This window comes from Microcaecilia unicolor, chromosome 9 (assembly GCF_901765095.1).
Source record: "Microcaecilia unicolor chromosome 9, aMicUni1.1, whole genome shotgun sequence".
Lineage (NCBI taxonomy): Eukaryota > Metazoa > Chordata > Amphibia > Gymnophiona > Siphonopidae > Microcaecilia > Microcaecilia unicolor.
Window position 1 is genome coordinate 134716415 of NC_044039.1, and position 15492 is coordinate 134731906.

Below are 15492 nucleotides of genomic sequence, written 5' to 3' on the forward strand. Positions count from 1 at the left end.
GGAAGCTCATTAAGGCTCTACTAAGTGTTGCTTGTCTAAATGGGGCTTTTCTGCGCTCTTCTGCACCCAGTGATTATCACAGATGAGTAGTGTCTGATACCAGTGAACTCTTTACGATTTTCATTCTCCTCATGACTGCCCCTGCCATAGCAGTAAAATGCCATTCCCTCTGTGAGACTCGGCACTCTTCTCGGGCAAATGTAGTTCAGGGCATCTTCACCACAACTGGATTTTTCCACTAACCTTGGGGAAGGGCCTTCAGGTACCTCTTAAATAAGCAGTGTGCCTCAAATCGAGCCTACCGCCTGAGGAAGACTACCTGTGGCTCCCTCATGGAAACTACAGGAACTGTGGCCATTTTAGAATCCCATGTTGATTCCATTTCAGCTGCATCGATTGTCCTTGCTGCTTTGGGATCACTAGGCCAGCTATATTTGAACAATCAAAGGCTCCTGATGTTTCTGAGGCGCGCTGTTTTTACAGAAATTTCTTATACTAGTGCATCAGGCTTATGTACTAAAAGTAATCATTCTTAAGGTGCTCCTGCACCTATTTTTCTCCTCTCTGAACCTTCTGTTACTAAGTGGGTCCATTTGGAACATTTGAATACAGGGGATGTGTCACCCATACACTCTGCAGCTTTCTCAGACAAGGCATCATGTGCCTTTATGGTCCTTTTTTTTTCCCCTTGATTTTCAATAGGAATATCCAGAACTTCCAATAAGGGTGACTATTTTCTACCTTCCAACTTTTGGATGTTGAGAGTACTGCTCAAATATTTGGAGATTACCAACGAATTTCAAAAATCAAATAAGTTTTTAATTCTGATTGGTCAGTCAAGGAAAGGGGACAGAGCCTCTAAAGCTAAAAATAGTGGTTGAAAGAAATTGTTTTGGTTTATCTTCTGGTATGACAGCCGTCTCCCTTTCTCAGACCTCATTCCACAAGAGGATCGGTTGCTTATTGAAATGAGTTTAACAGAGGATCTTTGTAAGGCAGCAATTTGATCCTCTCTTCAGCTAAGCAGGATGCTGCCTTGGTGCTTCTATCATTGGGGCAGCAGCTGCTGGTTCCCACCCTCCTTGAAAGCTGCTTTTTTACATCCCACAGGTTCTGGACTGATCTGGGAGATTCTAAGGAAGTAGACATTATGGCTTACCTGCTAACTCTCTTTACATTTAGTCCCACCAGACCAGTCCAGAATCTCACCCTTTCTTTCATTATGTTTTGGACTCTTTGTTGTGAGTGTTTATCCTGCTGTTATCTTTATTCAAGGCTCAAGTTGTAGTCATTTCTTTACGAAAAACATAAAGAAGAAAGAAAGTTGGCTTGTTACCTAAATACTGAATTATTGGAGCTGCATATGGGTCTAATAGAGCATAGCGTAATTCTGTATTCTCTGTCTCCACCTTCTGGTTGATGGACATAACACCTGCAAGTTTTGGACTGGTCTAATGGGACTAAAGGAAATAAAATTAGTAGGTAAGCCATAATTCCCCTTAGTCTCAAGGGGCTCAATGTAAATAGCAGTGCTGTAGCTTATACATAGCATAGATGGGGTTGAAAAGGGTTAGATAACTCTTGGAAAAGGCTATAAACTTTAGTTTTCCCTGCAAATGTGTGAAATTATCTGAGGACCTACATAAATTTCTTGAGAAACATAAGTTTTGGTATCTTGTATTTGGTATAGTCTTTTTACTTGTCATTTATTTTGTTTTCCTTATTTTCAAAAGGGTTTCTCCCTTTCCCCTCTTTTGTTCCACTTGCCTCCTTTCTTTGTTTGCCTCTTTATCTTTCTGTGGTGGAATAGACCAGAGTCTTTTTTTTTCACCTTTTCTTATGTTAGATATTTTATTGTTAGATAATGGTCTTCTTACTGTTCTCTTCGATTTCAGATATTTATGTAAATGCTTAAAAAAAAGGAATGGACAAAAATTCTTATGATGTAGGAAGGGTTTTAATATGCTAAACATGGGCTGTAAAAGTGAGCAAATTTCCATACTTCTATGCTAGTGTACGGAATTAGTTCCAATGTGGGAAAATGCTTTCAAAAATATCTTTTTCACTTCCACTTCACAGCTGACTTTTGCTTCATTCCTGGAGGTGAAGTAAAGGTGCTATTTTCATTTGTGTCTTGAAAAGTAAATGGAATTTATATAAAAATGTATATTATTTACTTATTAAATAAATTATATTTATATCTATATCACCTCAGCCCTTCAAGTTGGGATATCCTAGACCTGACCTTGATTCAAACCCCAACTCTGGGAGCCTTCCACCTAGCACCCTGCACAACACAACTTACCCATTCACCAGCCCAACACACTCTGCCTCTATCTTCAGCTGAACCATTGCCAGTTTTAAAATGGCTGGTGGAGAAGCCAGTGTACAGGAAACATCAATGACAGGGGTGGGGTGTGGGGGCTGTATTAAGGTAGACATGGGGAAAGCCATTGCTCAAGCCTTTGAGGTAGACTCCATGCTACTTATCTACTTTTGAGATCCTGCCAGATAATTGTGACCTGGATTGGAAACAAGTTATCGAGCTTGATAGACTTTTGGTGTAATTCAGTATGGCAATTTTCTTTTCATAAGGTATCTAGAGTAGGGAGGGACCTTGAGAGGTTACAAGACAGAGCAGACTGGAGAGCTTAAAATTGTCTTCCTTTTTGTAATCCTTGATGTTAAAGTGTAATCAAAATAAATGGGGTTTTTTTGCATTTAAGATTTAGCATGTAATTAAGTAATGGGCTATTCATATCAGAAGTAAAGTAAACAAAAAATCAGCACTAAAAAATTGGTGCTGAATTCTTACTATTAAAGAGAAACTTTTACAGATGGGCATATGCAGAAGTAATCCTCTTACTCTTAATGACACTCTAGTAGCTCTCTCTCCCCCAGATCCAGCTGAACAGGCTGCTAACCATAGACACAGATCTGTTGGAACAGCAAGACATTGACCTAAGCCCTGACCTGCAGGACCACATACAGCCACAGGAGGAAGCCGCTCATAAAGTCAAACATTACTACCGCTTCTGGATCTTGCCCCAACTCTGGATCGGCATTAACTTTGACAGACTGACACTTCTAGCCTTATTTGATAGGTAGGTTACCAGTGGTCTGACTTTTTTTAATGCCTTTAGTCTGAAGCTTTTGTGAAAAATAAGTGATGACTAGGTAAAACAGAGTTCAAATCCTTCTTCTCCTACTCACTCTTTATGACCTTGGGCAAGACACTGCAATTAACTGTCCTCCATTGCTTAAGGTACAATTTAGATAAGTCCACTTGGACAGCAAAACAACCTGTGTACCTGAACTTATAATTCTGCTTGAACTCATTTGAAAAAGGGAGTGATAAAATCTCAAATTCAGTCCTGAAGGGAGCTTCAGTTCGTAATACATATTGTGTCTATAGGCTTATGAATGCTATGTTCTCTGAAGATGTGGAATTTAGATGTCTTTTTTGCTTTCAGGATTAACTTGTTTTGTTGTATTTTCCCCACTTATGTTCTTAATGGAACTAATGTAAAACTTTCTCATTTGGTTTCTGCAGAAACCGTGAGGTTCTAGAGAATGTTTTAGCGGTTGTTCTGGCTATTCTTGTTGCCTTTCTGGGTTCAGTACTCCTTATCGAGGGCTTCTTCAAGGATATTTGGGTCTTCCTGTTCTGTCTGGTAATCGCCAGCTGTCAATACTCACTGCTTAAGGTATATTTTTCCTTTAAAATTTTAGTTGTAAATAAGGGCACCATATTCTTTTCTTGTAGAACACAGATTGTAGCCACGGTGTCAGGGAATAAGTTTTGTACAATTGAAGACCGTACTTGATATCTAGGTTGCTGCATCTAAGCACTTTATTTTACTTTTATTTCTTGCAACTGTCCCTTACTTTGTGTTAAACTAGGCATATAACACACAGAAGATGAACGTTGTCCTCAGATGGCCATACATGATACCCAGAACAAACAAACAAAAAGTTAGTCTATTCTAGTGAATACCACAGGGCCTTGAACTGTTAGAGCCAGTAAAACACCAGAAAACATTTTGGAACACCAAACAGCATTATTTTATACATTTTGAAAAGAGGCAGTTAAGTTGAAGGCATTATGTAAGTAAATCACCCCAGATGGCAGCTTATTAAATGAAATTGTGTAAGTGAAGTTAGCAGTTTTGTCCTCATGTCTGTGACTTTTCCCATGTCTTGAAGACATTCTTCAAGAAGTACACTTATTGAATTGAAACATTTTGTACACCACTAGTAGAGCCCTATTTGACTCTGTTTTAAACAGATGCTGCCGAAATACACCAAAATAATTTCAGGGGTGTGTGTGAGCGAGATGATGGCAAATTGTGTAAAAGGCTAGATTACATTTTTTTAACCTGCAGTACTAAAAAATGAAACATTAAACGTGAAGATGAGAAAAGCTTACTTTTTGATAGATACTAACAAGATTTAGAAATAACTCTTAGTTTCATCCCAAAAGTGATACAGTACTTACTATAAGTTTTGAGCTCATCTTTAATTTTTCCAAATGTGTGTTTGCTGTTTCAAATAAAGTATTTTGGTGTTCCTTTGGGACAGCTAAATATGATATAACATTTTAGGGAAACATGAATGAAGAAATTTGATTTGTTTAGCTAAGTGTATAAATTAAGATGGAAACGCCTACCATTTTCATTTTTTTTGTATGAGATAACTTCCATAGGCAGAAAAACATTTTCACATTGTGTGCTAGAAGAGGAGGTGAAAATGCTGAACTCCCCCAAGTATTTAGAAGCTCCTAAGAAGTGTGAGATCTCATTTTACTGATATTAAGTAATTTCTTTTTGGAATAAGAGACAATTTCTCAATACTAAAACTGTTATATTGTGCTCCAAAATCTACGGATAAAATTATAAGTTGACTATAGTTAGATATGAAAGAATATCTTTTTAAAAATAGCATTTGAATCCTGTTTTGTGGGGGAGGGGGGTTGCTGTTGGTACAATATGTAGATGAGTTCTTGTTGGCTCCTTAACTGGACCATATCCATAAGGTTCCTTTTCAGACTATTCCTAAACTTAAGCAGTGATATTTGTTTTCAGAGTGTTCAACCAGATTCTTCTTCCCTAGACATGTAAGTCATCACTTTTTGTTTTGACTTTGGCTTGAGAACTTTGTACACCACATAAACTTAGTTTATTTTAACCGGTTTTCAACAGCAAGCATACTTTACCATGAAGTAATTTGACTGGATTATGTGTTAGCATTAAGGAGTCTGGACAAGCTGTGGTGGCAACAAGTACCTGGACAATATTTGGACTTGTCAGTGTTATGAAGTCAGTTGCTATCCTAGTTTAAAAATCTAAAGCTGTGCCCACGGCAATTTAAACTAAATTGAACTAGAAAGTACTTTTATACCACAATAACCATATCACTTCTGTGTGGTTTACAAATAGTAAAAAAAAACAAAAAAAACAGAGGCATATCTGGGACATTATAATCAGATTAATAAATGTCACAATAAATAATAAAATAAAAATAACAAAACTGCTGAAAAATAGATCGTACATTTAAATACCCAATACAGAAACTTCTCAAATAGCCATTTTTTTTGTGTTTTTTAATGTCTTAAATGACCATCAAATAATTTCATGGTAAGCTATATTGCTGTGGGTGTTAACTAGCCACAGTGAAAGTGTGAGCACGGTATTATTCAGTCATAAGCACTGCCTCCAAGCTAAAGTGCAGAATGTTGAACTATAGTTGTGTGCCATGAAGAGCTATTGGGAATTGCTAGTGCTTCCGCAAGGGTCAGTTAGGGGCTCATTTTCAAAGCACTTAGACTTACAAAGCTGGACCCATAGGTTTAAACCAAAAAATCTTTCAGGTTTTATGACAGAAAATGAGGATTCACCCCATCTAGAAGGTTAAATTGCTTTCCTATATATGCAGTCAAGTGCCTAGGCAAAGTCTAAAAAGTTTGTTCATGTTCCCGGTTAAACACTTCCATTATGCGAAGTATTATCTAGTCAACTAGCTGCATTGTTAAATGGTTTAAGCATGGAATTGTTTGTGTTTTATAGTAATCAACTTTAAATATCTATTAATCTAGCAGATTAACCTAAAAGGATGTTTTTGCTACTTTTGCAGTTATAACACTTTTCATTGGACAAAATCTAAAGAGCTTGTTGTACATAGTACACTTGAGAATATACAAATTGTTTTTCATATATGAAGAAGGGATTTATGTGGTCTCAAGGTCACGTGCTACAATATCCTTTTTCTTTTGATTCAACAAATGGTATCATAGTCTAAAATTTGTATTAGAACATCAAAGAAATTTTATTAAACAATATTTTAGTCTTTATAGTGATTTTCCTCAGTGAAATATACTATCGAGGGAATGATAATGTTGGTCTATTTGTCCTGAATCACTGCTTATTTTTGGATCAGAGGTTTTCACTATGATCTGAAATCTCTCGGTGGATTACATAAAAAATAAGTCTCATTAATAAAACATTCAGAACAATAAAAATTAATTACAAAGTCAATTTAGTTAAGAAGAAAACCAGAGTTTTAGTTGTGTTCATACATTGTCAATGTCAGTCAATACTTCTAAACTGCTGTTTCCCGCTAAGTTAGGCTTCAACATGGTGTGCAGTTTAAAAAAAAAATACAAAGTGAAGGTGAATAACAATAGAAATTCAGCTTATTAGGGCAACATAATTGCTCAAGAGGAAATTAGTTCTCGTTCAGATAATTGTGTTTTTAAGCTTCTTGTGAAAATTCAGATATTTCTGCTCAACTCGAATAACCCATAGAGGAGCATTCAATAATGGAAAACATGGTATTGATTTATTCTCAAATAAACATTTTTTACTAAAAGCAGGAAGACTAAGAATAAGCTTATCCCATAGTCTAGAGGAATGCCCAAATTTTAGAAATCTTGTTAACTAACAACCGAGCAGTGAAACTGTAGATAATATGATGTAATACGCAGAGAGGCTCATTTTCAAAGCACTTAGCCTCCCAAAGTTCCATAGAAACCTATGGAACTTAGCCTCCCAAAGTGCTTTGAAAATATGCCTCAGAGTGTGTTAAACAAAATACGTTCAGCTACTGGAAGCCAGTGTAGCCTTCCCGTAAACACAGAGACGCTAGTGAACTTGTTTACTTTAAAAATCATTGTAACTTTATTATTTTGACCATTTTGCTCTTTTGGATTTTCTCTAACTATTAAAAAAAAATTAAGGGTCCTTTTACTAAAGCTTAGCATGCTAACAGAATGAGTGCAGGCTAACCTATGAGCTGCTTAGCATTTAGCACATGCTAATTTCATTAGTGCATGCTGGGCTTTAGTAAAAGGCCTCTAAATTAGTAACTGGGGCTGGATGGGCTAAAGGGTTTTCCCATTTTGAGAATAATTTTAAAAATGATTTTTCATGTGTAAATGGGCTTTTATAAGATTATTCCAGAATGTGTGCATAAAAGTACATGTAGTGAGCAGACCATACATACTTATGTGACCCATTTATAGGCGTGTTCAGAGACATCATTCAGGCAGATGGTTGGGAGGAGTCATGAAATATATGTGCAGGTTATAAACTATGTGTCTACTTCCAGCCACAATTTCAGTGGGGTTTGTGAGGTTTTTATAAATATACGTAGGCTTCTGCATGTCGTCATAAAATAGCCTCAAAATAGGCAAATCCCAACCTAAGTAACCTGTTATAAACTTACACTCCTTGTGCAATATGGTACTTCTCGTTCTTGGTGTCTGGATCTGTTGTACTTAATATATAGAATAGGAACAGTCTGTTACCTGAGAGGTGCTTTCCTTTATGTGAAAATGATAAATATGAAAAATGGACTTGGCTGGAATGACTTGATTTTGCAATTCTTTTCTCATGAACTTGCAGCATTCATAATGTGTTGTGTACTGTAGTTTATATATTGGAAATGATTTAGGATAACTTTGGGGCCCTTTTACTAAGCTGTTTTAGGCTCTGATGTGTGCCTAACTCAATTTAAAATGTACCACAGGATGTGCTCAGGCATCCTATGGTAACTGCCAAATGTGCACGCACTAACTGTGTGGTAAAAAATCTTCAAAAAAAATTTTTTGGAGGGGGCATGTCGGGGCAGAGAGTTGGTGTTCTGCATGAACCAGTTAACACAGCTATTTTTCTGCATTCTAATAATAGCACATGAGCACTTACCACCTATAAAATGGGTGGTGGTAAGCGCACATGCGGTAATTCGACAAAATGGCCACGCACTAATGGCAACATTTGCACATGACCCTTAATACTAAAAATAGTATAAAAGACATTTTTTCAGCTGTGGTAAAAATGGCCTTAGTGTGTAGGAAAAAAAACCCTTACCGCAGCTTAGTAAAGGGACCCCTTTGTAAACCTATAACAAACATATTTACATCCACAGATTACTTAATATGCTTTACAGTATCTTTGAAAAGCTTATATTGTCATTATTGTTAAATGTTTTAAAAAGTTGACTAGAATTTCATATAAGATTAATAATCTTGAGCAATTATCTGAAACTACTATATTTAACATTTTCCATTAGTTGATCAAAAACTGTTTTTACTTTCAGGGTCATAACCGTATTATAGCCTATAGTAGGCCTGTTTATTTTTGCATCTGTTGTGGTCTTATTTGGTTGCTCAATTATGGCAGCAAGAACATGTCTACAACCAAATTCAAGTTGTATGGAATGGGCTTCATCAATCCACTGCTGCTTGTGTCAGCTAGGGACTTAATTATAGGTGAGTACATCACCTCCTTAACTCACTGACTTCTACACCTATCAGAGTATGCTTTTTCTGGTAAATAAAAACTGAATACTCACATACATCATGCAAATGTGTATCTGAAGAGAACCCCGACTTAAGCAATTTTTCTAGTCACAAGTGTGTTTCTGCTCAGATTTTATGTCTTCCTGCAATTTTTCATAATCTGCGTGCGTTTGGACAAATTTCTCACTCGTCATTTCGTTTTCCATATCATTTATAAATATGTTAATAGCACTGGTCCCAGTACAGATCCCTGCGGCACTCCACTATTCATCCTCCTCCATTGAGAAAAATGGTCATTTAACTACTACTACTACTATTTAGCATTTTTAACTCTACCTTCTTTTTTTTTTCTGTACAATAATCAATTCCTAATCCACAGAAGGACATTGCCTCCCATCCCATAACTTTAAAATTTTCTTAGGAGTGTCTCATGAGGAACTTTGTCAAAAGCTTTCTGAAAATCTAGATACACTACATTATCCGGCTCACCATTATCCACATGTTTATTCATGCCTTCAACGAAATGAAGCAAATTGGTGAGGCAAGACTTCCCTTGGCTGAACCCATGCTGACTCTGTCCCATAAGTCAATCTACACCTTCCCAATTGCCAAAGGTCTCAAATATAAACCTACTACACGTCCAACTTCTCCTTCAAAGGCAGCCAACTCTGGAACGCCATACGAAGACATATCCGAACAACCAACGAACACCTACCCTTCCGAAAGCTGCTGAAAACTTAACTCTTCAAACAAGCATTTCCAAAGGACCCAACTTAAATCACAAACTTAATCCACACCACTGACACTACCAATACCTTGACACATCCCTCCCTCATGTCCTACCCCACACAACTATTGCTATTTCTGTGATACTTTGTACAAACATTGTAACCATGCTATTTCTGTGACACTTTGTACCTAACATTGTAAGCCGCACTGAACCTGCCATTGAGCGGGAAAGAGCGGGGTATAAATGCTACAAATAAATAAAAATAAGTGTTCCGTGATTTTATTCTTTATAATAGTTTCGGTTATCTTGCCCAGCACTGAAGTCGGGCTTTATTGGTCATTAATTTCCCAAATCATCACTGGAACCCTTTTTATAAATTGGCTTGACATTGGCCACCCTCCAGTCTTCAGATACTAAGGATGATTTTAATGATAGGTTACAGATCACTAACAGCAGATCAGCAATTTCATGTTTGAGTTCTTTCAGTACATATACCATCCAGTCCAGGTGATTTATCACTCTTTAACTTGTTGATTTGGTTCAGTATATCTTTCAGGTTCACCGAGATTTCTTTCAGTTCCTCCGCATCGTCACTCTTGAAAACTATTTCTGGTACAGGTAGATCTCTTACATCTTCTTCCATAAAAACCGAAGCAAAGAATTTGTTCAGTCTCTCCACTGTGGTCTTGTCCTCCCTGAGTGCCCCTTTTGCTCCTTTATGATCTAACAGTCCAACGGATTTCCTCACAGGCTTTCTGCTTCTGATGTACCTGAAAAAAGTGTTGTTACTAGGACTTTGTCTCCGCTGCAAGTGTTTCTTCATATTCTCTTTTAGCCTTCTTTATCAATGCTTTGCATCTAGCTTGACAGTACTTACATTGCTTCTTATTTTCTTCATTTGGATCGTTTTCCATTCTTTGAAGGATGCTTTTTTGGCTGCTTTCACTTCAGTTTTTAACCATGCTGTCATCTGCTCTTCTTTCCACCTTTGTTAATGCATGGAACACATCTGGTCTTGGCTTCCACAGTGGTATTTAACCTTTGCGGCCAGCCCTTTTAGCTTCTTTTTAACCATTTTCTTCATTTTGTCATAGTCGCCCTTTCGAAAATTAGATGTTGCTATAGTAGATTTCCTTAGTGGCTTAACTCCAGATGTCAGTTCAAATTTGATTATGTTATGATCACTGTTTCTCAGCGGATCCAACACCGTTACTTCTCATACCATGGCCTTGCATTCCAGTAAGAACTAGATCTAAAATAGCTCCCCCTCTCGTCAGTTCTTGGACCATTTGCTCCAAGAAGCAGTCGTTTATTACATTTAAGAATTTTACCTCCTAGCACTCCCTAATCTAACATTTATCCAGTCAACATTGGGGTAATTGAAAAAATGCGTTATTATAATGTTGCCCAATTTGCCAGCTTTCCTAATTTCTGTAAACATTTCTTCACATGTCTGTCTGTTCTGTCCTGGACTGGCGGCGGATAATAGTACAGCTCTACCTGTATACTCTTTCCCTTCACACATGGAATTTCTATCCACAAGGATTCCATGCTGCTATCTTGTTTCATGTAGAACATTTATCTTGTTTGACTCAATTCCCTCTTTATCATATAGTGCAACCCCCCTCCAATTTGATCTACCCTTATTGTGATATAATTTGTACCCCGATAAGTGTCCCATTGATTATCCTCCTTCCACCAGGTCTCTGAGTTGCCTTATATCTACCTCTTCGTTTAGTGCTATATATTCCAACTCTCCCATCTTATTTTTCAGGCTTCTAGCATTTTTATATAGACACTGTGTTTTTTCTTTGCATGTACAATCTGCTTTGAAGTTGACAGGGATAACTTTTCTCTGTTGTCCCATTAAACGTGCCTGGCTTGCTTTCACCGTTATTGAAACCTCTCTATTGGGATTCCCTAAAGATCCTGTTTCAATAGGATACTTAACACCGAACCATGCATTCCTGGGTGACTGTCAGCTTTCCCGTCTATTTTAGTTTAAAAGCTGCTCTATTCCCTTTTTAAATGTTAGCTTCAGCAGCCTGGTTCCATCCTGGTTGTTGGAGTCCATCCTTTCAGAACAGGCTCCCCCTTTCCCAGAATTTTGCCCAGTTCCTGACAAATCTAAATCTCTTATCCCTGCACCATCGTCTCAACCACGCATTGAGACTAAGGAGTTTTGCCTGCCTCTTGGGTCCTGTGCGAGGAACGGAGAGCATTTCCGAAAATGCTGGAGGATCTGGATTTCTGTTTTCTACCTAAGAGCCTACATTTGGCTTCCAAAACCTTCCTCCCACATTTTTGTACGTCATTGGTACCCACACGTACCAAAACAGCTAGCTCCTCCACAGCAAAATAGATGTAACTTTGTGCACGTAAAATTTAATTAATTTGGTGCAGGCTCAAGGTGGTTATTGCAAAATGTTTAGGAGGCTCTTTGTTTTCCGGACACAGTGTATATTTTACACTTACCCTCTTCCATCTCTTTCTGGAAACACTTGCACCAGTCTGAGAGCCATAACCTTTTTTGGATACACATTTTTAATAAGGATCAGATCCATCCTGACTGGAAACCATGGTAATCCCCATATACGCCCTCTTGTGTTAATGTACTGTAGCAGGTGGGATGCTCCCTTATGGAATTGGTGCTTAGCGCCCTTACGCTGCATATAAGTACTCATTTTTCCAGCTTTTATGCACACAGTGGAATTTGTAGTAGTTCTGAAAAGCAGTCCAAATAAACTGCAAAAATGGCCACAAGAGACACGGGAAATAAGAGTAGCTTTTGCATAAGGAAAGTTAGGTGTGAAAAAGCAGCAGAAGTCATAAGTACATAAGTATTGCCACACTGGGACAGACCAAAGGTCCATCAAGCCCAGCATCCTGTTTCCACAGAGGCCACTCCAGGTCACAAATAGCTTGCAAGATCCCCCCCCCCCCCCCCCACCAAAAGTTCAATACATTTTATGCTGCTTATCCCAGAAATAAGCAGTGGATTTTCCCCAAGTCATTTTAATAATGGTCTATGGACTTTTCCTTTAGGAAGCCGTCCAGACCTTTTTAAAACCCCGCTAAGCTAACCGCCTTTACCACATTCTCTGGCAACGAATTACAGATAATTACACATTGAGTGAAGAAATAATTTCTCCGGTTTGTTTAAATTTACTGCTTTGTAGCTTCATTGCATGCCCCTTAGTCCCAGTATTTTTGGAAAGAGTAAACGATTCATGTCTACCCGCTCCACTCCACTCATTATTTTATAGACCTCTATCATATCTCCCCTCAGCCGTCTTTTTTTTCAAGCTGAAGAGCCCTAGACGCTTCAGCCTTTCCTCATAGGAAGTCGTCCCAGCCCCTTTATCATTTTCATTTCCCTTCTCTGTATCTTTTCTAATTCCACTATATCTTTTTTGAGATGCGGCGAGCAGAATTGAACAAATATTTGAGATGCGGTCGCACCATGGACTGATACAAAGGCATTATAAGGTCCTCACTTTTGTGTTACATTCCTTTCTTAATAATACCTAACATTCTATTTGCTTTCTTAGCCGCAGCAGAACACGGAGCAGAGGGTTTCAACGTATCAAGAACGACACTGAGTTCCCTTTCTTGGTTGGTGACTCCTATCGTGGAACCTTGCATTACATAACTATAGTTCGGGTTCCTCTTTCCCACATGCATGATTTTGCACTTGTTCACATTAAACGTCATCTGCCATTTGGATGCCCAGTCTCCCAGTCTCGTAAGGTCCTCATGTAATTTTTCACAATCCTCTTGCGTTTTAACCACTTTAAATAACTTTGTGTCGCCAGCAAATTTACCTCACTAGTTACTCCCATCTCTAGATCATTGATAAATATGTTAAAAAGCAGCGGTCCCAGCACAGACCCCTGGGGAACCCCACTATCTACCCTTCTTCATTGAGAATACTGACCATTTAACCCTACTCTCTGTGTTCTATTTTTAACCAGTTTTTAATCCACAATAGGACACTACCTCCTATTCCATGACTCTCCAATTTCTTCTGGAGTCTTTTGTGAGGTACTTTGTCAAACGCCTTTTGAAAATCCAGATACACAATATCAACTGGCTTCCCTTTATCCACGTTTGTTCACCCCTTCAAAGAATTGTAATAGATTGGTGAGGCAAAATTTCCCCTCACTAAATCCATGTTGGCTTTGTCTCATTAATCTGTGCTTTTGAATATGATCTGTAATTTTGTGTTTTTTGATAGTCTCTATCATTTTGCCGGCACCGATGTCAGGCTCACCGGTCTATAATTTCCCGGATCCCCTCTGGAACCTTTTTAAAATATCAGCGTTACATAGGCTACCCTCCAATCTTCCGGTACCACACTCGGTTTTAAAGATAGATGTAGGAGATGAATTGTGTAAAATGTTACTGACTGAAGGTTCGGGCAAGTATCTAAAATCTTCCAATGCTGGGAGCAGTACTGTTGAATTGTCTGCTATTAAGAGTCTGCCTATTCCACTAAATAAGATATTGTGATTTAGTTAAGTGGCTGTTAGTGAAGCTTAATAGTTGTAAGTATGAGGTAAAAATAAAGCATATGTTCAGAAACACGCCATACAGATATTAATTGCACTCTGCTCTGTCAGCTTCATTTTGCATCACCTTTCTGACCTCATGTACAGCTTTCTTAATCTCCCTCTTACTGCTGTAGCACTATCTTACCTATCTATATTTTCCATCTTTGCTTATAACCTATGCTGTCTATTGAAATGTTCTATTACATATTGTGTTGACACTGAAAGCAGTATTTTATGCCATACTTTATATTTGAATATTTTTGCTGCTGTAACCGACTGTTGCTTATGTTTGACTTATTCTTGCTGTACACCACCTTGAGTGAATTCTTTCAAAAAGGCGGTAAATAAATCCAAATAAATAAATAATGCCTAAAGCAGCTTCAGTGAGTATACCTGATTTGCTAGTTCTATTTTTTTTTTTCCTTTCCTCTAGTGTTCACGCTGTGTTTTCCAGTAGTGTTCTTCATGGGTCTCCTGCCTCAGGTGAATACATTTGTGATGTACATCTGTGAACAGCTGGATATTCATGTTTTGGTGGTAATGGTAAGTGCAGTTTTCATCCTCTTCTTGATTGAGCATATGTGCTTTGTGGACAGAGAAAATAAAATAAACTCTTATAAATGCTGATTCTCCTCCTAAACTTCAGTGGAGTCAGTCTGCTATTTTAACATGCAGAATGGTGATCCATGTTTATTTGAGGTGAATTTTATAGTTGTAAAAATAAAATGATTAAAATCACTGGACCCCACAATGAACTGGCATGATCATAATCGTAAGTTAGTGTGTATTTCTACAAAGGCGAGCAGGCCGCCTTATTCTCACATCTGGGTGACCTTAACTGATGGAGCCCAGTGTGGATGCTGACTTGTGTAATGCAGAAGCTTCTAGCAGCATCCCACCGTGTATGCAGTAGAACAACCCCAGGCTCTCTCTGAGGCTGTGGTGCTGGTGCCCAGATCTTAGACACTGGCGCCTTGTAGGGTGTCAACATCGACGTCTGGACATACAGTACCTCTCTCGATGCTGGGGGAGGAAGCTTCCCTGAAGTCTGAGAGCAGGGCTGTACTTCGGGGCTCTATGGGGTTTAGATCTCACTCCACCAGGCCGAGGTCAGTACAGATTCTTTCAACTGCCTCTGAGTATGTAGAGGAGTCTGATTGAGACTGCTCTTGGGAATCAGAGGAGGATAGGAGGATATACATTACTTCTCGGAGGAGGAATCTTGGTACACCATCTGATCCCTCTCTCCCTCAAAAGAGACTGAAATCTCTAACAGAGGAGCTTTTTCATTGGTTTTGAGAGGAAGATGGCTGTGGCCATCCCATATAAGTTGGACACTACCTCCTATTCCATGACTCTCCAATTTCTTCTGGAGTCTTTTGTGAGGTACTTTGTCAAACGCCTTTTGAAAA

The 15492-nt window shown here is 38.3% G+C and overlaps 1 protein-coding gene across 1 annotated transcript in view; it reads left to right on the forward strand.

Moving 5' to 3' along the window:
- Window positions 1-15492, forward strand: part of PCNX1 (pecanex 1) — a 269570-nt gene that overhangs the window by 160222 nt on the left and 93856 nt on the right. Inside the window, 7 exon segments of the mRNA XM_030213968.1 lie at window positions 2902-3104; window positions 3554-3707; window positions 5085-5103; window positions 5106-5116; window positions 8596-8767; window positions 14514-14606; window positions 14609-14623. Of these exon segments, the coding sequence (XP_030069828.1) occupies window positions 2902-3104; window positions 3554-3707; window positions 5085-5103; window positions 5106-5116; window positions 8596-8767; window positions 14514-14606; window positions 14609-14623 (667 nt within the window).